The sequence below is a fragment of the Fonsecaea erecta genome (genome assembly GCF_001651985.1).
Source record: "Fonsecaea erecta strain CBS 125763 chromosome Unknown Scaff1, whole genome shotgun sequence".
In the NCBI taxonomy this organism is placed as follows: domain Eukaryota; kingdom Fungi; phylum Ascomycota; class Eurotiomycetes; order Chaetothyriales; family Herpotrichiellaceae; genus Fonsecaea; species Fonsecaea erecta.
The window spans coordinates 2,929,517-2,949,343 of NW_017387244.1; the positions used below are offsets into that span (position 1 = coordinate 2,929,517).

Sequence of the window (19,827 nt, forward strand, 5' to 3'; positions counted from 1 at the left end):
CACGAACCACCGTGTATCTTATATTTCTCGTCAACAAGAACCCATGCGCCCATGTCAGCCCCATGTGCTGTTGCCACAACTTCCAGTCTGTGTCTTCTCCGCAAAGACAGTCCGGACTGTGGAGTACGATGGGACGCTCTCTCGGGGTTGGATTTCCGCTAAGTAGGGGTATTCGTAGAGGGATCGTGAGCTAGACCGATATTTCGATCCTCTAGATATGACCTAGTCTCGCTCAACTTCATCGGCATCTAGATGCCGACGGTGTACCAACGGAGCGGCAGATATCTGCGGGAAGTTTCTTGAAGATGTTCATGGCCCACCGTCGCTGTGTCCGTGTCCATTCATTGGTCAAGTGGTCGCTTTTGATCTATTCATTTGGTTCTTACATCTGGGGTAACACGTTCTGGGGGAGTCCAAGTGGGAGCGTTGCGGAGTCGGGTACAATTAACCGGGGTTCTGGACATGCTCTCGAAGCTCTTGAATTCAGAGATATTAAGGCTGTCGGTTCTCCCACAGGTCGAAGCATCTCTTACGAGCTGGTAGCAGGAAGACCGGAACCTAGCAGCTTAACTATGGCCGCCAACCAGCCCGTTAAGTTCAACAACGTCGAGCATTTCGATGTCTCGACCGGCAAAGGAGTCTTGATTGACGAAACGAGGCTCGACCCAGAGCTTCATGTTGCGGCCACCCTACAGCATGGATCCGACCTCGATGAGAAAGAATACAAGAGGGTGATGTGGAAAGTCGACCTCCGACTTATGCCTCCTCTCGCATTACTCTACGCCTGGGCGCTGATAGATCGGGTCAATCTATCAAGCGTGAGTGATCAACCTTCCGACCACCTCTGGACGGTTGCTGAAAAGAAGGAAAACAGATCCAAATTGGAGGACTGTCGGCCGATCTGGGAACAGACAAGGGCAATCGGTACACTTTGATCACGATGATTGTAAGGGAATTCGCATATGCCAGTCCAGCGCACGAGGTCTCTAACCCAGCGTCGTGTTCAAGTTCTTCATCCCCTACGTGCTCTTTGACTGTAAGTTGTCCCTGCGCCAAGTCAAAGTCTCTTCACACCGATACTGATGCTAGGGGATGGCTTTGTAGATCCCTCAAACCTGGCCCTTCGTAAATTTGGCCCTCAAAAATGGCTTGGCTTCATCGGTTTGTGAGTAACGACATTCCCTTGTCCCAGGACTCAACACACAACGAATGATTTCTGACTTACTAGTTAATAGTACCTGGGGGTAACACTGCTCACCTCGCCGCAAACAACAGAATATGATCTGATTATTCGCATAGCTGTCTCACGATTGCCATGGGATTCACACACTCCTGGATATCCATTCTTAGTGGGTAGGAGGCCACGCCCGTTGTTTCCACCGCAACCTTTGCTGATCCAGCACTCAATCAGTCTTGCGCATCATTTTTGGAGCCCTTGAAGCCGGGCTTTCGCCAGGCTGCATATACCGTAAGTCGGGGTTCTGCAAACTTACTTCACTTGGCCATCTCTAACTCATGCGGCGATCAGTCATGTCCTGCTGGTATCCACGGTATGAAGTCCAAAAGAGGTCGGTTCATCCTATTCTCCAAAGTCAATTAAGAGCATGTTTTAAAGATCGCACAGGTTCAGCTTTTGGGCAGCAGGCGCGATCCTATGTTCAGGTATCTCCAGTCTTCTCGTATACGGGATCGAGAAGGTTGGAACAGTCGACGGACTTCATCCTTGGAGATGGGTCTATATCATTGTAGGTATTCATCCCAAATCTATCCATGCAGGCAAGTTGAGAAGGGACTGACACTAACCCAGGAAGGCATTGTGAGTGCCGCTGTCGGCCTGCTTTGCGGGATCGTCCTTGTCGACTTTCCTGACAGAGGTACGTGTTCATTCCAGGCTGTTCCAGATATATGTCGTGAGCTCGTAATGACCAAGAATGCCTAGCCGTTCGTCCCGGATTATTGCATAGCAAAGGCTTCCTTACCACAGACGAAGCTTCGCTCATCCTCGCTCGCCTTCAGCGCGACCGCGGAGATGCTGTGCCTGATAAGCTTACTATGAAAAAATTAGTCACGTTCCTGATGGACTGGAAAATGTGGGAGTTTCCATTCCTACTCCTGTGCAACGTAGGTCATACCCCACCGATTGCACTTCTCTCTGCGTGTGTCACACCCAGTGGCAGAACTTTGCACTGACTTGAGCGACTTGTCCAGAATATGGCGATCTACTCATACTCATATTTCCTCCCACTCATTCTTCGTGGATCCTTTGGCTATTCTCTCGAAAAGTCTTATATTCTCAACTTTCCTCCATATGTCCTAGCGGCAATAGTGAGTCAACCTTGCTTGCCTCTTCAGATTCCCTCAGGTATTGTAACCTTCAATCGCAAAGAGCCTGACATCTATTTTTGCTGGCAGTGGATGCTGGTAGTTGGATACTTCGGGGACAAATATAAGATCCGCGGTCCCATTGTCCTCGTACAGGCCCTCATCATCATTCTGGGAGTCTGCATGACCGCGTTCCTGAACAATGGAGCTGCGCGATACGTCGGTGTCTTCCTCGGAGTTGGCGCTATCAATTCGAACATCCCTGCAATTCTCAGCTACCAGCATAACAATATCAGTGAGTACCGAAGTCCTTCATCCACCGTGGGGAAAGACAATCTGATATGAGGTGATATTCCAGCTGGTCAACTTAAACGAGCACTTGCAACTGCCATGATCATAGGTGGTGGTGGATGCGGCGGTATTGTTGCGAGCAACGTCTTTAGGCACCAAGACGCTCCAAATTACACGTATGTACTGCTGAACATACGAGCGAGACACGGGAGAACGAACTTTATCTGACGAATATGTAGGCCTGGACTAATCGCTGTAATTGTTTCGCAGGTAAGCCGAACAGCCAGGCCAGAGCATGGAGAATCGACCAAGCTGGTCGAGTCGTTGAAAAGGTCAAAGTTGCTGACTCCTTTGCACGAAACATAGGTCCTCACAGCTGTAATCGTCCTGAAAAACTTCGCGGTTTTCAAAAGACTGAACCGCAAGGCCGACCGTGGAGAGATCATTCTCGAGGATACGGAAGGCTTCAGGTACACCTACTGAAGAGAAGACGATGGTCGTCACCTTCACTGACTCCGCATGTGCAGAAGATTATTGTTGGAAGAAGGAGTCGAACGATTGAAGGTGAAAGTTGCTCAGCCCGTGGCATTTAGGCAGACAACATCATTGTACACCTCCTGGCCACACTGATGTGGGACGTACCTATATCGCAAGTAGTAGAGAACAATGAAATCTTACGTTCCTGCCTGCCTTTGATCTTGGTCGAGTTGAAGTGAAAGGGGTCGAAAGACGAAAAAGCGTACGTTTATGTGTAATAGTACAGCACCCTAGCAAAAATATCCGTCCGCGGTCGATTCCACACCAAAAAGTCCATTTTTCAAGACGGTCTAACTCCAAAAATTAGTAGGACGACTACACGTTTTAAAGTGTTAATATAAAAATAAATACTGAAAAGTATATATATATTAATTTATAGAGATGGAATACTTTATTAAGCCTATTAAAACTATAGTTGAAGATATTCTGTGGGAAAAGACTCAGAGATTTGAAGACTTTTGGTAGAGATTTTACTTCCTCTTTACTCTCGTTGGTATATCTCAACGAAAACTAATGGTTTTCTGAAAATTCCTTTGATATTATGAAATCTAGATATTTATCTATACTATATTCAATTATAGAGATATGCTACTATATATAAAGCGGCGTCTCCAGCCGCTCGCCGCCAAGGCTCAACCCAGAGTTTGCGGGCGTCGACTTGTCGCTGTGGCTCTCGCCGACTTCTCCGCCCCCCGATCAAACTCATGCCACCAAAGTTAATACCTCGTACATGGCTTTCGCTGATTTATAGGATATATTCTTGCATTTATCTGTCGAGCGCATGCCTGCCATCCCTACCTTGTGGATGGACTCATCTCGATGGCATCAAGAGCCATTGGATTGGGCTGCTCACGCCTATCAACTGCTTGCCCCTCAAATTAACGTCAAAGGTCGCATGGCTCTACTTTTGCTGCTCGCCGTCATCTGGGCTTTCTCATGGTCGGTCCTCCCAAGATCGTTTGTCGCACGCGTCGCTGACTCTCTAGGCTCCTATGGCGCGCATACCAGGTGCTCACTACGCCCAACGAGATCTTGGTAGAGAAACTCGGCCTCGACATCCCCCCCGCTCCGGTCCTGATCCTCGAAGAAATCTCCTCCACTGAGGTGTATGTGACTTGGAAACATGCCGAACCGTCTTCCTCTGTTCAAGAGCACTACGTGGAGCTCAATGGCGTCATTATTGGGACTACCAAGAAGAGCGAGATGGGCGCTGTCATATCTGGCCTTCGTCCTGGGACAAAATATGCCATTCGCGTCTTCTGCGTCAGCACCGGCACCTTCCAGACTCCTAGCGCTCCCTTCCACGTACGCACTCCTCATCTTCCCGAGGGGAAGGAGGCTCCCGAATCGGTTCCCACGGTCAGAGGGGTTTCGGTGCGAAATGCTTCCACGGCAACCCCTTTAGCTGCCCCCTCCATGACGCGCGATCTTAGTGGAGGACAGCCCATGGGAAGAAGGGGAACCACCGGCCGGAGGCCTTCTCCGGCCGGTCATGGCACTGATGCACAGGGTCAAGACGGAGGGTCCAGGGCCGAGGAGGAGGAAATGGACGGCGATCTCGCCGAATTGTCGCAACGGTTCCAAAAGGTCCAACAGGACATCGAGGCTGTCGAGGCTCAGATCCAAGAGGAAGACAGGGAGTTCGAGGCCGCCATGAAGGAGCTCGAGGCACGCCGCGACGAATTGAAACAGAGTCTGAAAGAGCGGGATGAAGCCAGCAGTGACCTCCGCAAGCAAGTCCACAAGGCAGAGACACTCAGTCGCACAGCTCAAAACGAAAAGACCAAGAAAGAGCGCTTATTACAGCAGAAGGAGAACCAGCGACGGAAGAGGAAGGATGACATTTCCCGGTGGGAAGAGGCCACCGCCGCGATGAAGGAGGAAATTGCGGGCATCGAAAAGCAGAAAGCAGCTATTGAGCGTCGAACGCAATCTGAGCTCCGGGAAATGCGCAGGAAAATCGAAGAGGAACAGAAGGAAGTCGCCATGCTGGAGGAGGACAACAAGGATAAAGCGCTCCAGATCAAAGCCTTGGAAGAGGAACGCAAACTGCAGAACGTCGATGAGGAGACGGATGAAACGAGAGAAGCTGATCGCCTCGATCGCGAGCGGGATATGAGATGGCGGGCCAGATACGAAGGCCTGCAGCAAACCTACACTCGACTGTGGAACGACCTGCAATTGGCCAATCAGCAAGTCAACTACACCCGGGAGCAGATCAATCAGCTCGAGGCAAGGCGAGCAAATTCGATGGCCTTCGCGCCCATTGCACCGCTGGACATGGACGCCATTCGCCGAGGAATGAGGCCTATTCGACGAGCGAGACCGACGGGCTCCCTCGGGAGTAGTATCTCTTCGCCACGAGGTCCGTTTGCTGGGCCGGAGCCTTTCCCGTCAGGACTGCAGTACACCTCTGCTCCGACTTCGTCTCCTACAGCGGTCGTGCCCAGCTATTTCAACCCGCAGAACGGGATGACACTGGCAATGCCCGTGGAGATGACGGCTTCGACCCACGATGAGCCTGACACTATCTCTTCGATTCCCATGAGTCCTCGGGCAGATTCCCTCCTCCCAGCAGATCTTCTTGGGGACGAATCTGCTGATGATCTTCCTGAGGCAGAAATTCCGCAGCAGAGAGAGAAATCTGAGACGGGCACGTCACCTTTCCCCACGATAGGGTCGCCCGTCCTGCATCCGGACAGCGGCCGGACCGAGTCGCCCAGTGTTGGTTCCTCGTCTGGCCGGTCGTTCTCGAGCCCCATGCAAATTTCTGCCCCGGCCGAAGGCGATGAGAAGTCGTCCAATTCCGGCAAGAAGTCAGATGAACCACCTGAAGAAGACGAGGTGGTCCAGCAACCGAAGAAGCCCAAGTACACATCCGTGTCGTCCATGTTTGGCCTCAATCGTCAGCGAGGAAAGACTCTTGCGGACCAGCCACCCCTGCTTGGGTCTCTCAAGCCCAGCCAGAGCCAGTCATTTCCCAGAAATGTGGAAGATTTCGATCCCCGACTGGAAACCAAAAGGCGACTGAGCTATGGCGGAAATTGGGCGTTTCCCGGATCGGCCCTTTTAAACAGTAGCAGCACCCAGGAAGACAAAGAGCCTTCGGTCTCCCGCTTTGCTGCGACGAGACGCGCCTTTGGCTTGGGCGGCTTTGGGAAATCGGCTGCGGCTTCAGCGAACTACGACCCATTCGCCATGCGGTCCGCCTCCTTCGATCCAGGACTTCGAGGTGATACTTCGTCTCCAAGACCATCGTCCACTTATTCTTTCGACAAAATGCCGCGACCGTCGATGGAAAGCCAGTTTCGTGCGTGGAATGACAAGTCGGCACTGCGAAACAGCCCTTTGGCTCCAGACTGGGGTTCCCTACATTCTTTTTCCCGTTCCCACTCGCGACGCCCCTCGATCGTTTACGGGTCGACCAGCAACCTCTCCCTTCCACACGGGGACGAGGAAGTTGTCGAGCCAGACCGGAAACCAACACGTCCTCTGCAGGCACCCATTGGCACCCGACCAGCATCTTCTCAACAGTCCTCGACTCCGAAACTGAATCCCGCCGCTCCGTCATTCACGACACTCTTCAGCAGGCGGAGTGAGAAGTCCAAGGACAAGGACAAAACCAAGGCGAAAGAGTCGAAGGAGAGGGTCAATGACTTGGACACTGCGTCGGTCCCGGAGTCTCGACGGTCCAAAGACACCAACTCGATCGCGGCGACCGTGTCTACCCTTGAATCGGAAACGCTCGATCGAACACAGTCGGCGACCAGTGCTCAGTTGTCTCTTGAGAGTACTCCGGCCAAGCCGACCTTCATCTCCAAGATCACGCGCAAGGCCAGCAGCAATAAATTTGGGAGCTGGAAGGACAAGGGCAGCTTATTCTCTAGAAAGGAAGCATCTGTTCCGACGGGGGAGAACGAAGAGGAACAAGGGTCCACGGAACATCTCGGGAGGAGTTTGGAAAGCACGTCGACGACGCCGAGCGCGGAGGACAAGAAGACAAGTCGAACGAGCCTGAGCACCTGGAGCTTTATGCGCAAGAGCAAAAAGGGGCTGAAGGAAGACTTGACAGCGAGCGAGATCAGCGAGAGCAGCGAGAGGGCCAGTGAGGCTGAGGAAGTTGGGGAGGAGCGAGAAGAGGACGAACAGCCTTGAGGGAGGAGAGAGAGCGAGCATTACCACGGACCATTTGCATTTGCAACTCGATTGACAGCAGAATCCAGAGACTTAAAAGAGGATGATGGGTTGGATGGGATGCCAGTCGGTGACTCATTGTTGTAGTCTCTGTAGTCTCTGTATAAGATGCCTCTCTCCACCGTTACGGATCGTATTTCCTCCGCTTTGGCTTGTGAAAAATTCCCTGTAGAACCAACCCACTTTGTGTATTTGCAATCCTCATGGCCAATTCCAAGTATGTCCAACTGCTGTCCCAGCCATCTAATCCATCTAATAAATGCCCGTCCCAGGTACGAATATGTCCGCAGCTTCGAGCGCGAGGAGGTGCTGCTGCCGAACACGTGGATCGTGGTGCGCATCGACGGCCGCGGGTTTCATAAGTACGTGTCACTCACCCACCCTATTTGTCTGAGCTTTTCATCGGAATATGCATAAGCAGATGATGAGATGAGATGAGATGAGATGGGATGTCCACAGGTGGTTGTTCTGGATTGTTTCCATCCCTGGCCGGAACGTGTAAATCCCATCACTATCCCATCCTATCCTCCCTCCATCTTCATCCAACGACGGAAAATGACTAATGACCGCGAAGACTCTCCGACCACTACGGCTTCCGCAAGCCGAACGACGTCCGTGCCCTTCGTGTCATGAACGCCGCGGCCACGCACGTCGTCGCGGCCATCCCGGACATCGTCCTCGCATACGGCGTGTCGGACGAGTTCAGTTTCGTGTTCCACCGCGCCGCCACGCTGTTCGACCGCCGCCGCGACAAGCTCGTCTCCACCGTCGTCAGCGCCTTCACCGCCGCGTATGCGCTGTCCTGGGATTGTTTTTTTGGTCCTAGAGGTAGTGATGATGCAGGAGGAGACGAAGGCCAGGTCGGTCAGGGGGACGAACGGGAACGACAGCCTAGAGGAAAGGAGGAGGATAGTCGGAATGCTACGAGGTTGAGCATGGACATGTTGCCGACCTTTGACGGCCGGGCCGTCTGTTACCCCTCCTGGGCCAACTTGAGGGACTATCTGAGCTGGAGGCAGGTTGACTATAAGAGAATCTCCCCTTTTTCTCCCGCTTCTTACGTCCGAGACGAGTGGTTTCCTGTCGCGATCTACACAAATCCCATCAAGAGGCCCAAAGTGATGGCTCCCCCACTTACTTTCCTTTCCCCCTTCCCGCCACTGACCGGGGCCACAATCGACAACTGGTGTATGCATGTATTTATGATTTGACAGGCCACATCAACAACCTCTACAACACGACCTTCTGGGCGCTGGTGCAGCAGGGCGGCATGACACACGCCGCCGCCGAGGAGTCCCTCAAGGGCACCGTGGCCGGCGACAAGAACGAGATCCTGTGGTCGCGCTTCGGCATCAACTACAACAACGAGCCCGAGATGTACCGGAAGGGCAGCGTCGTGTTCAGGGAGTATATGCTGGAAGTCCTCGGCGGTGAGGGGAGCGGAAGGAGAAAGAGTAAAAGAGGAGAGGAGCAGGAAATGGAGGCCGAAGACGACGACGACGACGACGACGACGAACGATCTGGAGTCTCCAAGTCGGCCATGTCCAAGACGCAAGCGGAGAAGATGCGCAAGGCGCGGAAGAAAGCCAAGGTGGTCACGAGACACGTCGACATCATCCGCGACGAGTTCTGGAACCAGAGGCCCTGGCTCCGGAGTGGGAAGCCTGGAAGACCGGTTTTAGGTGATGAAGCAGGAAATGCGGCGGATGCGGGAGGTGGGTGAATGAATTGAGAGAAGGAGAGTATGAAAGCGTTGGCTCTGGTTTTCGCTGTCAAAGCTCTTGAGCATCCCTGCTCCTCCTGGTCTTGTCTTGTCTTGTCTGGTGTGTGGAGTGTTGGATGTTGTCGCTGGCTGTGTCAAGGATGGTACAATGGCCCTGGCCCTTACTTGATACATCCTCCGACACGTCCGTCGTCTTCGCACCTACCTACCTATACACCTTGAGCAGGAATCCATTATGTTCCCAGCCCTGAAAGAGGATTAGGTGAGTCTTGGAAATCATGGATTGAGATGGATGACTAGGTAACTAACCAAAGCAGATAGAAAAGAAACAATCAGAGGGCGACTCACTCACTCACTCACTCACTCACTCACACCCCAGCCAGTCTTGTGCCGGGGGAGAAAGAATTTATTACATAGGTACAGTATGTACCCCTGAATAGATCGCTCAGAGCACCAAACTGTGTACAACACTGTGTCCGTAGGTTTTTAAGGGGGTTTTGGTTTATGCAGGTATTTAGTTGCCAGGAAACCTCAATAGTTACTGGCTGAATGATTGATTGACGCACTGATCACATACAGTACATCGGGCCCCCCTCGAGAGTCGATTGACGATAACCTCCTCTTATCATAAAAACATAGTTAATCAATGTTATAATGTCCATGTTTATCATGCACGGGATCTTCCTTCCTCCGCAACCCTTTCTGTCTAAACAGTGACCTACCAACCTACCCACATACTTTACTTATGTACTTTTCCACCTACATATGTGTACATCTGTCTGTCTCTCTCCGTCTCGCGTCCCGAACCACCACCACCACCACCTCCTCCTCCTCCTGGCTTTCTGTCTTTCTGCCTTTCTCCCTCCATGTTATCATCCAAGGAGCTAGCCGGAGCCGAGAAGGGATAGTGGCCCGAACGCCGAAATAATTATAGTGTAATCAACCCATGCCGCTGGGGGAATGTGGGAGGAGGAGGAGGGAGAAATTAATAATTCAACAAGAGACGGACCATCCATCCATCCATCCTTTGCTCCTGGACTGGACTGGACTAGAATGAAAGGAAATTCCATCCCCCAACTACTTTGTATGTTGTATGTATGTATGTATGGATGGATGGATGCATGTAATGACTGTGCAGCAGCCGTCCCACACACCACCCCTCGTACACGTACATGTACAACCGGGACCACCAGCGGCACTCTTCCATGGTTCCTCGTCACATCGTCGTCGGCCACATTATTAATGATCTGGGCGCGGGGTCGTACCCACCCGGAAGTGTCGAGTGTCGAGAGCCGAGAGCTGCTGCTCGGGTTTAGGGGGCAAGGAAATTCCTGGTTATCCCCGACCGACCAGCCTTATGTAAGGGTGGGTGGGGACGGCAATTGATACTGCTGGGCATTGGGATGGTCAAGTGCAAACAGACCAGGTTGGACGATATATACATATACATGTAGGTATATATATGTATGTAGGGCGACCCTCGAGCAGCTCGACGGGGCAGATGGAAATGGAAATGCCCATGGTAGTATAGTAATAGGAGTAGGGTTGTTCACTTTCTCCGCTGAAACGACAAAAGAGACAAAAAGAGATCTATTACACCACCAAAGCCAGCATGCCAGTCACGCAACAGCACAACGGCCTCGAGGTGGTGCCCTGCTGGATCAATGGGAAACCCATCCCACTCGACCCCGGACGCCTGATCGAAGTCCACTCGTCGGCCCAGGGCAAGCTCGTCCACTACGCCCAGGGCGCCTCCGTGGACGATGCCACAGCCGCCGTTCAGGTCGCCGCAGAAACGTTCAAGACGTTCAAGCGGGTGCCGTACCAAGAACGCCGGGCGTTGCTGTGGAAGGTGGCAGACATCCTCGACAGTCGCGTGGACGAGCTGGCCCGCTACCAGGTCGAGGAGACGTCCTGCCCCGAGGCCTGGGCCAGTTTCAACGTCACCCTCGCCGCCAGGGCCGTCCGCGAGATGGCCGCGAATATCACCATCGCTTGCACGGGGGAGATACCGCCATCTCAGAGTGCAGAAAACTTTTGTCTTGTCTACAAGCAACCGATCGGCCCGGTTCTGAGCATTGCCCCCTGGAACGGCAGCATCATACTGTCCGCGAGGGCCCTTGCGGCTCCCCTTGCCGCGGGGTGCACCGTCGTCTTCAAAGCATCCGAATTGAGCCCACGTGTCCACCACGGCGTGGTAGAAGCATTTCTGGCCGCCGGTCTCCCAGACGGCTGTATCAACCAAATCCAGGCCCAGCGTGAAGACGCCAGCCGCATTACCGAGACGATCATTGCCCATCCGGCGATACGCAAGGTCGAGTTTATCGGGAGCGCAGGCGTAGGCCGAATTATTGGCCAGCTGGCGTCGAAATACCTTAAACCGGTGTTGATGGAACTCGGCGGCAAGGCCCCAGCCATCGTGCTCAAGGACGCCGATCTGAAAAGCGCGGCGGCGCTCTGCGCTCAAGGCGCCACGATGCATCACGGACAAATCTGCATGTCGACGGAGCGCATTATTGTTGTCCAAGACGTCGCAGACGAGTTCATCGGCCACCTGCGCGAGGCCGTTGCACGCTTTGAAGGCAACGCCGGCTTTGCTGTCACAAAAGCAATGGCGCAAAAGGCCCACAAATTGCTGTCTGACGCCACAGATCAGGGAGCGACGTATCTGATCGGGGACAACAGGTGGCACGGTGGCAGCGGCGCTGCGCTCGAGCCCACGATCCTCACCAACGTCAAGCCGGGAAACCCCATCTATGATCTCGAAACCTTTGGGCCATCAGCAGCTGTCTTCATTGCCGCGGACGAAGACGACGCCATTAGAATCGCCAACGACAGCTCCTATGGCCTCACGGGAGCCATCCACACGCGTGATATCTTGAGAGGTCTTCGATTAGCTCAAGAGTTGGAGGTCGGATGGTTGACCCTGAACAACATGACACTGTATGACGAGCCATCGGTCCCTCTGGGCGGGACAAAGGGGAGTGGCTGGGGCAGAAACAACAGCAGATTTGCAGTTGAAGAATTTCTGATCACAAAGACCGTGGCGGTTGCCGCAAATGTCGGAATCCCTGATTTTGGGGCCAGATAAGGGACGCAGGATTTGTCTCTTTGTCCTAGTCAGTTGTGGCAAACGTACGGGGATCCAGGGCATGCATGCATGGGTCATCGTGGGCATCGAGCTCCATCAATATAATGATATTCGGTTTCCTAGTCCAAAATCTGCTTCTGAATTGGCACTTTCTTGGCGGCCTGTGGCGACGATCTCGTGGACGTCGGTTATGCTCAAAGGCACTTTCGCGAGCAAGTACTCTCCGAGTTTGGCCGTAACTTCAAGGGGCTGTCGTGCATATTTCGAATACCTCAGACTGTTCAATGCAAAAGTAAACTGACCAAGATACTTTGCAGATGTCCCAACGGAGCTCGCTTGTCTTAATATTGTTGGCAGATGATCCGAGTATTGATCCACTGTTTTTAAGGGTTGCCGAACAGCAGTAAGCAACTCTGATGCGGTGGTCAGTCTGTCTTCAGGACCATTTCATCTATACAATTGTAGCAGAAAACTTACGAAGCATTTCCGACCCGATCGCCCAGTATTTCGCGTAATGGCTGAGGATCAGCCCAGCCACTTCCTGGGCACGAGCGGTAGATTCACACTGCTGGGTAGCTATGCTGGCTGGTAGAATGACGGCACAGCACACCATGGGATGATTCAACGGTATGTATTCTGGCGGCCATACTTGGGCAACGTTGACGAGATAAGAGGCCATCCGCCTTGCGAAAGGCCCTGTATCTTGAGCGGAGGTTGGAGAGTCGACATCGTGCCGCACACCCGAGGGCCGTCTCGAGCTCTCCAGAAGAGTTTCACACCTGCATCATGTGAGCTCCATGCTGCGTGCAATTTCAGTCGGAGTGAGCGTACGCTACGATGATCAAGTGTGTGGAAATGACCCAATTAGCCTCCTCATAATTCTGATTGTTGACAAACAGCGATCGCAATTGGAATTCTGCTGGTAGTGAGAGCTTGAAATTGCACAGGGCAGTCTCGAGGCTGGACTTTGTGCTTGTCGTGATCTCAGGCAAATGATGGCAGGGAACCGACATGCAAGACTTGAGGTAATTTGCAAGGAGGAACCAGGCTCGGGGTGACTGATTGGAAGATCCTCGCAAGCTCGTCCACACGGACTCAGGACGATGGTGGATGAAAGCCGACTTCACCGGAATACCGCGGATCCAGTCGCAGTCGGGAACGGGGAGGAGGACTCTTATCCTCCTTTCAATGTCAGATGGCTGACAAGATAGGGTGGCCATATATATCTCAAGTTCCCATGTTGCCCACCACAATCTCCGAAGCTGCTCCTTTCTAACCCAGGAGCCCGCGCTCTCTTCAAAGCTCTCAGTGTTGAGCGTGCCGTCCTCGTTCATGAGCTCTGCGTCGATTTCATTTAGCGAGAGCGCGAAGGCGAAACGGACACAAACGCTGGTCAAGGCAAAACCGGGGCCCGCGTGTCCTGCCATCAAATGATAGACTGCAAGCATAATGCAGCCTTGTAGGAACTCTACGCTCGGCTCCTGGTGCGTCTTGAAGATGCAATCCAAAGTCGTTGCAGCGTGACTGGCATACTTCTGGCCTTGGTCGACAGGAGGAACTTTGTCGAAATAAGGGGACCTGGAAAATCTTGCCCCTAATGCGAAGATGCCGTACATCAGAAAGGCTTCAACGTCGGAGACTGTCGACCGATCTACCACTGTGGCGGTCTCGCCTGCGCGCCGTATGAATCTTGCAGCAAATTTAGGCCGGTGGATTATGGGCAGCCAACATTGAACTTTCTCAAAGAAGAGCTCGATTCTGCAGATGTAAGACGTTACCCGACAGAGATGCGAATCTAACTTACAGTTGGGCACCTAAACCAGGATCAAGGCTCCAACCACTGTTTTCAGGGTTGCTAGAAGGATCATGGCTATCTGTGTTTGTATCGAGAAAGTACGATGCTATCCCTTCAAGGGTGCTGTCCGGGTCGATTCCACCAGAGAAACGTTGCGAGGGTCTGAACGAAGGATCTCTCTGGGTTTCTACATGCAGCGCTCTTGTCTGCTCCAACGATTGTCGACCTGAAAGGTTAGAAAGATGAACAACCCAGATGACGCGAGGAGGTGGTTCACCCACTCTTTGAATGATCTTTGGTAGAACCACAGGAGTACCCAAGGTTGAGGCATCGAGACCGACGGGCAACAAGAACGTCAGGCTCAGGAAGAACTGACATGACAGAAAAGCAGCAGCTTACCGTCTGAACAGCATGTTCTTCCTGGAACTGTGCTCAGAGATTTTTCTCTACACCCGGCCCTCCTCAGACCGTTTCGAGATTTGGAAGGCTTTTGTCGGATGGGAAACGAGCATTGCATGCCTACTCTTTGGCAAAGTCCACATGTTGGTCTTGTCATGTCACCTTGCGGGCTAAGAGTCAACGTTGGAGCTAAAGACTTGCTAGAGATGGTTGACAGAACTTGCATTTTATCTTTTTCCTGTGTTGGGAGTCAGTGAATGGACGAAGACAGCCATGCGGCCAGAAGCCTGCCTGTTGCAGCCCCAACATGCCCGGTTTACCGTCGGAGGCCATCCTGGGAAATTTGATATGGAAATTCCATCGTTTTGAGCCATCGGTGCTGCTTAATTGCACGTATCGTAATCGAAGTCCACAGAGGCTTTGATGCCTTGGTGCCTTGGTGCATAGACGACTTGGCAGCTGCTTTCGGGGGATGCGAAATGGATACCCAAGGTGACGACAGGAAATGGCAAGCGAATTCGTGGGACCATTACTTGCCATCCGCTTGGGCCAATGTAGTTCCAGAACTTATGTCCCGTACTCAGTCTTGCTTTGAGGTACCACTTGAAACATGTGGGACATGTAACATATACCTCGTCGATGCACCGAAGTCAGGGCGACGTGCATGGTGTCGAACAACACGGCGATAACCAAGCAATGTCCGCCCGAAGATGATGACGGTGGCACCAGCAGGAAATCAAATTCGAAAACAGCCACGTGGGACCGTCAAGGGTCGTTGTTTCTGGGGCATAAATCTGAATCCACCATCGACCACGAGATCACTGCCGGACTGTGGGTGGGTACAAGCACAACGAGCATCAGCCTTGCAGGAGATGTGTTTTTGATGATGAATACAAAGGTAAGTAAGGCATTGCTGGAAAATCGATAATCGTGAAGACCTGCCTCACGACATTGCTTGGGGGGGTTGAGATGGTAACTACAGGCTTGCATGCACGGGCCATGGGGCGAAATTACAGAGGACTAAGCACACGACAGAGATCAAGGAGACGGTTTGTCTCCCACCGACAGATGTGGCTTGTGATACGAGGTATACATGCCTCCCTAATCACTTTCATCGTGGGCTGTTAACTGCCCTTTTCATGCCCAGACTGCAATCCTCGGGGATATGCAAGTCCGCTGGAAACAAGATTTGCCACCCTGGGCACCCTCTACGGGCGATCCCTAGCCAGCTCTAGGCATTTCTGGGCATCTCTGGGCAACTCTGGGCAATCTGGGGCTGTTGAGTCACTAGGCCAAGCAATCATAGGCTCCCCCACATCGGGGAAAGCGGATATTGGGCTCTTTGGGCGCCCGGGGGCGCCCTTAGCCACAGCCTCGGGTGCCTCTAAGGAGCAACAGGGAGAACAGGGAGAACAAGCAGGCCAAGGGCTTTTCTTTGCCCTCGGGTATCATTGGATCACCCCCTCCTGCCTTAGCCGACGGACAATCGTCTCCCATTCCCATTCCCTATCTTCCTGACTCTTCAATATCAAGTCAGAGGATGTGCCATCTGACTCTGAGTAAGAAAGTCCACTGTCATAATCATCCCCCTCGTACCTCGTAATCAATGATGGACGCGTCCACGCCTAAATCGACCAAGTCTTCTCGGCGGCGCGACACCGCCACCGACGACAGCCGACTGGAGAGAAAGAGGATCCAGGACCGCTTGGCCCAACGGGCCACGCGCGAGAGGACCAAGAACCGTATCGCCTACTTGGAGCAGCGTCTCAGCAGCCTCGAGTCAGGCGACAGAGACGGCGAAATCGCCAACCTGACCCGCATTATCGACGGCTTGCGCAGTGACAACTACCGCCTGCGCAATGCATTGGTCAAGATGCGGAGCGTCATTGACCAAGCGGTGCGGACTGCCGATGTCTCCTCCGTGAGCGGTGGTGAGGATGCTCAGCCAGACAACACCACCACCACCACCACCACCAAGCCCTGTGGATGCAGCGTGCAGTCCCCTTGCACTTGTGCTCAGACACCATTCACCGCAGCAGGAGGAGGCGCTCCTCCAGCGACGGTAGGATTCGAAGATCCCAGTGCGGCCTTTCGTCACACGTCCGTGTCCTCGACCGACACGACGTCAGAGGTCACCGAGGTGATCAACAGCCAGAGTCTGGGCTTGAACGTGGACGTGACACAGCCGGATCCCGCCATGGGCTCGGCGCCGGGCTTGGAGGACTTTTTCGACTTCAGTCCGAACTCGCTGCTGGAGATGTTTGAGATGGGCAGCACCAATGGTTTCAACGGGTGGCAGCCCCAAACGCCCTCACCGTTCGACTATCGCTTTCCTTCGTCCGATGCCGTGGTCAAGGTCGCCCCGGACGTGGACAAGTGGCACGTCTCCAACGGGGCCTTCATCAGCTGCTTGGACAGCGTCAAGCATCAGACGGCGTCGACCGCCACCCTCGACATGCATGTGCCGTTCAAGGCGGCCATCTGGGGATGGGACAATGTCGGCCCGGAAGCCCAGCACCCGGTGTGGAATGCGCTGCGGCAGGTCGACCAGAGAGTTTTTGGCACATGGACGTCCAAAGCGCAGAGGATCGCCTTGATGTACGTCTGCCAAACACTAATCCAATACCGAGAGAATCCGATCAAAGAGAACCTGGAACGGGTCCCCGTCTTCCTGCGACCGAGGTATGCCTGGCTTGCTTAATACTCGGGAATAGAGATGCCTTGCTGACCCCCTTCCTCCTTAGACCGTCACAAGAAAAGATCCAACATCCAGCCGTGATAGATTTTCTGATATGGTATGTCTTTTACCCCATCCAGTCCCCTGGGGTCTAGAAGCCCGGCTTTAACCAAAAGGCCTGTCTAATAACAATCCAGGCCCGGACTTCGCGACCGCCTCGTCTTCGAGCACAAGAAATACACGTCGACGGGCGACTTCTCGGCCGCCTTCGTCGAAAACTTCAATTTCCACTGGCCCTACTCGGACCGCGACATCTTCGCCTACAACCCGGTCCAGAACCGTTACGAGGTGTCCAAGATCTTCCTCGAGTACGCGTACAACTTCAAGAACTGGACCATGAGGCCGGGATTCTTCAAGAAGTTCCCCGAGATGCAGCACGACATCGCCGCCTTTGAGGGGACCATGGATTTTCCCAAGGCGAGCTGGTCGGTCTGAGGTAGATGAGGAAGAAAGAAAAGGTGGTCAGCTCTATTATTCCACCCAATTATCTACCGACGAGGATGTGCCAGCGACCATCCTTTTTGGAGTGATCCGAGTCATCCTCACCTGGCAACCACTCCAAGTCCGGCCATATCATGCCAATATAGTTGGTTGCTCGCGCCGCCCAACTTGAGGAGTGATGGCCTACGGAATCTGCACGTACAGATCGATATTTTAAGTTGACATGCCATGCATTGCTTCAACCTCAGTGCGGCATTCCCAAAGACGCCGCCGATGTATGCATCAGTGCGACGACGGAAGTGCTGGTCGTGGTCGTCTGCCGTGAGTCATGACACTCTGTCAAGCTGTCATTGGTGCATTAGAGGCTGAGAGCCATCCTTGGACCAACCGCCCGCTGGAGTGGAGAGACATGCTGAAGGCCACTGCGCAGCTACTACGACTGGAGCACTCGTTCGAGCGAGATCAATAAAAAACACAAGTGGTTTGGTTGGGCTCCTCGAAAAAGTCTGGTCTCTTCAATTCGATCAAGATACAAAAGCTCAGACATGGTCTACATATTCGAGATCTGTCTAGTAGGTATTCTCGTTGATGGTGAATCCGCTAGAATGGCACCCAACGTCAGCAAAACAGAGGAACTGTGAAGGAGGGGTTTGGAAATAGGGCAACATCAAGCGTGCCTGGTGGCATTACATACCCATCAATGACAAGGTTGTGGCCCACCACCAGGCTCATGCGCGGAGTGCTCAGGAGCACCACGACGTCGCCGATCTCGTCGAACGTCGCCTTGCGACCTTGTCGGGCCTCGTACTCCTCCCACGCCTTGGACGCGAGCTCGCCGTTTCCTTGCTTCATGAAGGGGTCGAGGAGCTTGGTCAGGAGGAAACCCGGCGACACCGCGTTGACGCGGATGTCGTGCCGGCGGGCTTCGAGGGCAACCTGGATTGGGGCAAGAGGTATTAATCGGTGGTGACGACAACGACGACGGCCAAGGGGAAGCGAGGCAAGAAGGGATAGTCAGGGTCGCATGCATTCAGTCATATATTACTTACCGATTTTGTAATGCCCATCACGGCATGTTTCGACGCGGTATATCCCGAGGTGCCAGCACCAGCCTGGATGGAATTGACAGATGCGCAGTTGACGATGGAGCCTCGTTGACGGGGTCGGCCTTCCTCGCTGTCGAATGCCTCAGCCTTGGCCCGAGATCAGATCTCCTGCCACTTACACTTCGATTGATTCTTGTTTGATCATTTGCTTCAGCTCATACTTGTTGCACAGCCACACTCCAACGGTGTTGACTTCGATCACTCGCTTCCATTGATCCGTGTCGGTTTCCCACGTCTCGCCCAAAGGTCCGATAATGCCGGCAAAGTTGCTGTGTCGTTCTCTGTCTCAGTAATGCTCCTCAAATCACATGCCACCAGAGAACTGGTCAGAGGGAGAGGGATAGGGTGCACTGACGCTGCATAGTCGATGCGTCCAAACTCCTTGACAGCTTCATTGACCGCTCGTTCCACGTCCTCCTCCTTGGTCACGTCGGCACGGATACAAAGCACCTATGACGTGAGTCAGGATGATCAAAATTAATTCGGAACCGTCTCTATCCCTTTTGGGGAGCATAGTTTCCCGCTTGGTAAGTAATAGCCCTTACCTTGGCACCGTATTTCTCGACGGCTTTCTTTCCCTCTTCGAATGTCGCCTCGTCTTGGATGTCGACGATGCACACGCCTTTAGCACCCTCCTTTGCAAACGATACACAAATAGCGTTCCCTAGCCCACGCGCGCCTCCAGTGACGAATGCAATGCCTGGGGCAACAGGTCCCGAGCGAAAGACCATTCTGCCGAGGCTCAGAGACGGAACGGATATGGAGTATTGGCGGTTTCGCAGGTCACAACACTTCGCAAAGGTGTACAGCTTCTGCAATTTATGTCGCTGATGAATAGAGGTGGCACGACGTCCGTCAACGGGGTAGCGAGTGGGATCTTCTCCAGCGTCCCGATCAGCATCAGCAAGCAATGACTGAGCACCTCTCCAACGACCTTTGTACCTAGGCTCGCGGGATTGGACACTCACAGCCTTGTTGATTCCCAGTGCTTGCCCCCGCTTTCTCCACATGCATATACACCAAGAGGTTTGAGATCGTTTCGCCTGGTCTTCCCCACAACCAGCGGTTCTATGCTTGGTAGGAGGTGCAGGTTGGACCTCGGATAGGAAGCAAATCCTTCGTGTTCTTCACACAAAAGTCTTGTCAGTAGCTGTTCCGCGGTTCTCTCGTATGCCCATCAAGCATTTGATT

The 19,827-nt window shown here is 53.3% G+C and overlaps 6 protein-coding genes across 6 annotated transcripts; 4 read left to right on the forward strand and 2 right to left on the reverse strand.

Annotated features, from left to right (window-relative positions):
- Positions 1–572: 572 nt before the first annotated feature.
- AYL99_01032 (hypothetical protein) lies at positions 573–7,305 on the forward strand (the record flags this gene model as incomplete). Its single annotated transcript, XM_018832548.1, has 19 exons — positions 573–818; positions 875–946; positions 1,009–1,036; positions 1,090–1,165; positions 1,236–1,244; positions 1,300–1,349; positions 1,412–1,468; positions 1,529–1,568; positions 1,625–1,745; positions 1,808–1,874; positions 1,940–2,121; positions 2,209–2,325; positions 2,413–2,617; positions 2,681–2,789; positions 2,853–2,883; positions 2,980–3,083; positions 3,141–3,177; positions 3,902–4,089; positions 4,137–7,305. 19 exons carry the CDS (start codon positions 573–575, stop codon positions 7,303–7,305), a joined length of 4,908 nt encoding a protein of 1,635 aa, XP_018698427.1.
- Positions 7,306–7,547: 242 nt separating this feature from the next.
- On the forward strand, positions 7,548–9,067 carry AYL99_01033 (hypothetical protein; the record flags this gene model as incomplete). Its single annotated transcript, XM_018832549.1, has 4 exons — positions 7,548–7,561; positions 7,617–7,706; positions 7,919–8,532; positions 8,559–9,067. The coding sequence occupies 4 exons, from the start codon at positions 7,548–7,550 to the stop codon at positions 9,065–9,067; spliced, it is 1,227 nt and encodes a 408-aa protein (XP_018698428.1).
- A 1,612-nt stretch (positions 9,068–10,679) lies between these two features.
- On the forward strand, positions 10,680–12,158 carry AYL99_01034 (hypothetical protein; the record flags this gene model as incomplete). Its single annotated transcript, XM_018832550.1, has 1 exon — positions 10,680–12,158. The coding sequence occupies one exon, from the start codon at positions 10,680–10,682 to the stop codon at positions 12,156–12,158; it is 1,479 nt and encodes a 492-aa protein (XP_018698429.1).
- A 96-nt stretch (positions 12,159–12,254) lies between these two features.
- On the reverse strand, positions 12,255–14,331 carry AYL99_01035 (hypothetical protein; the record flags this gene model as incomplete). The annotated part of the gene is made up of 5 exons (XM_018832551.1): positions 12,255–12,571; positions 12,636–12,937; positions 12,990–13,916; positions 13,963–14,179; positions 14,235–14,331. 5 exons carry the CDS (start codon positions 14,329–14,331, stop codon positions 12,255–12,257), a joined length of 1,860 nt encoding a protein of 619 aa, XP_018698430.1.
- A 1,630-nt stretch (positions 14,332–15,961) lies between these two features.
- On the forward strand, positions 15,962–17,524 carry AYL99_01036 (hypothetical protein; the record flags this gene model as incomplete). The annotated part of the gene is made up of 3 exons (XM_018832552.1): positions 15,962–17,034; positions 17,097–17,147; positions 17,227–17,524. The coding sequence occupies 3 exons, from the start codon at positions 15,962–15,964 to the stop codon at positions 17,522–17,524; spliced, it is 1,422 nt and encodes a 473-aa protein (XP_018698431.1).
- A 575-nt stretch (positions 17,525–18,099) lies between these two features.
- Positions 18,100–19,367, reverse strand: AYL99_01037 (hypothetical protein; the record flags this gene model as incomplete). Its single annotated transcript, XM_018832553.1, has 6 exons — positions 18,100–18,130; positions 18,225–18,466; positions 18,580–18,706; positions 18,756–18,905; positions 18,992–19,086; positions 19,182–19,367. 6 exons carry the CDS (start codon positions 19,365–19,367, stop codon positions 18,100–18,102), a joined length of 831 nt encoding a protein of 276 aa, XP_018698432.1.
- Positions 19,368–19,827: the final 460 nt, after the last annotated feature.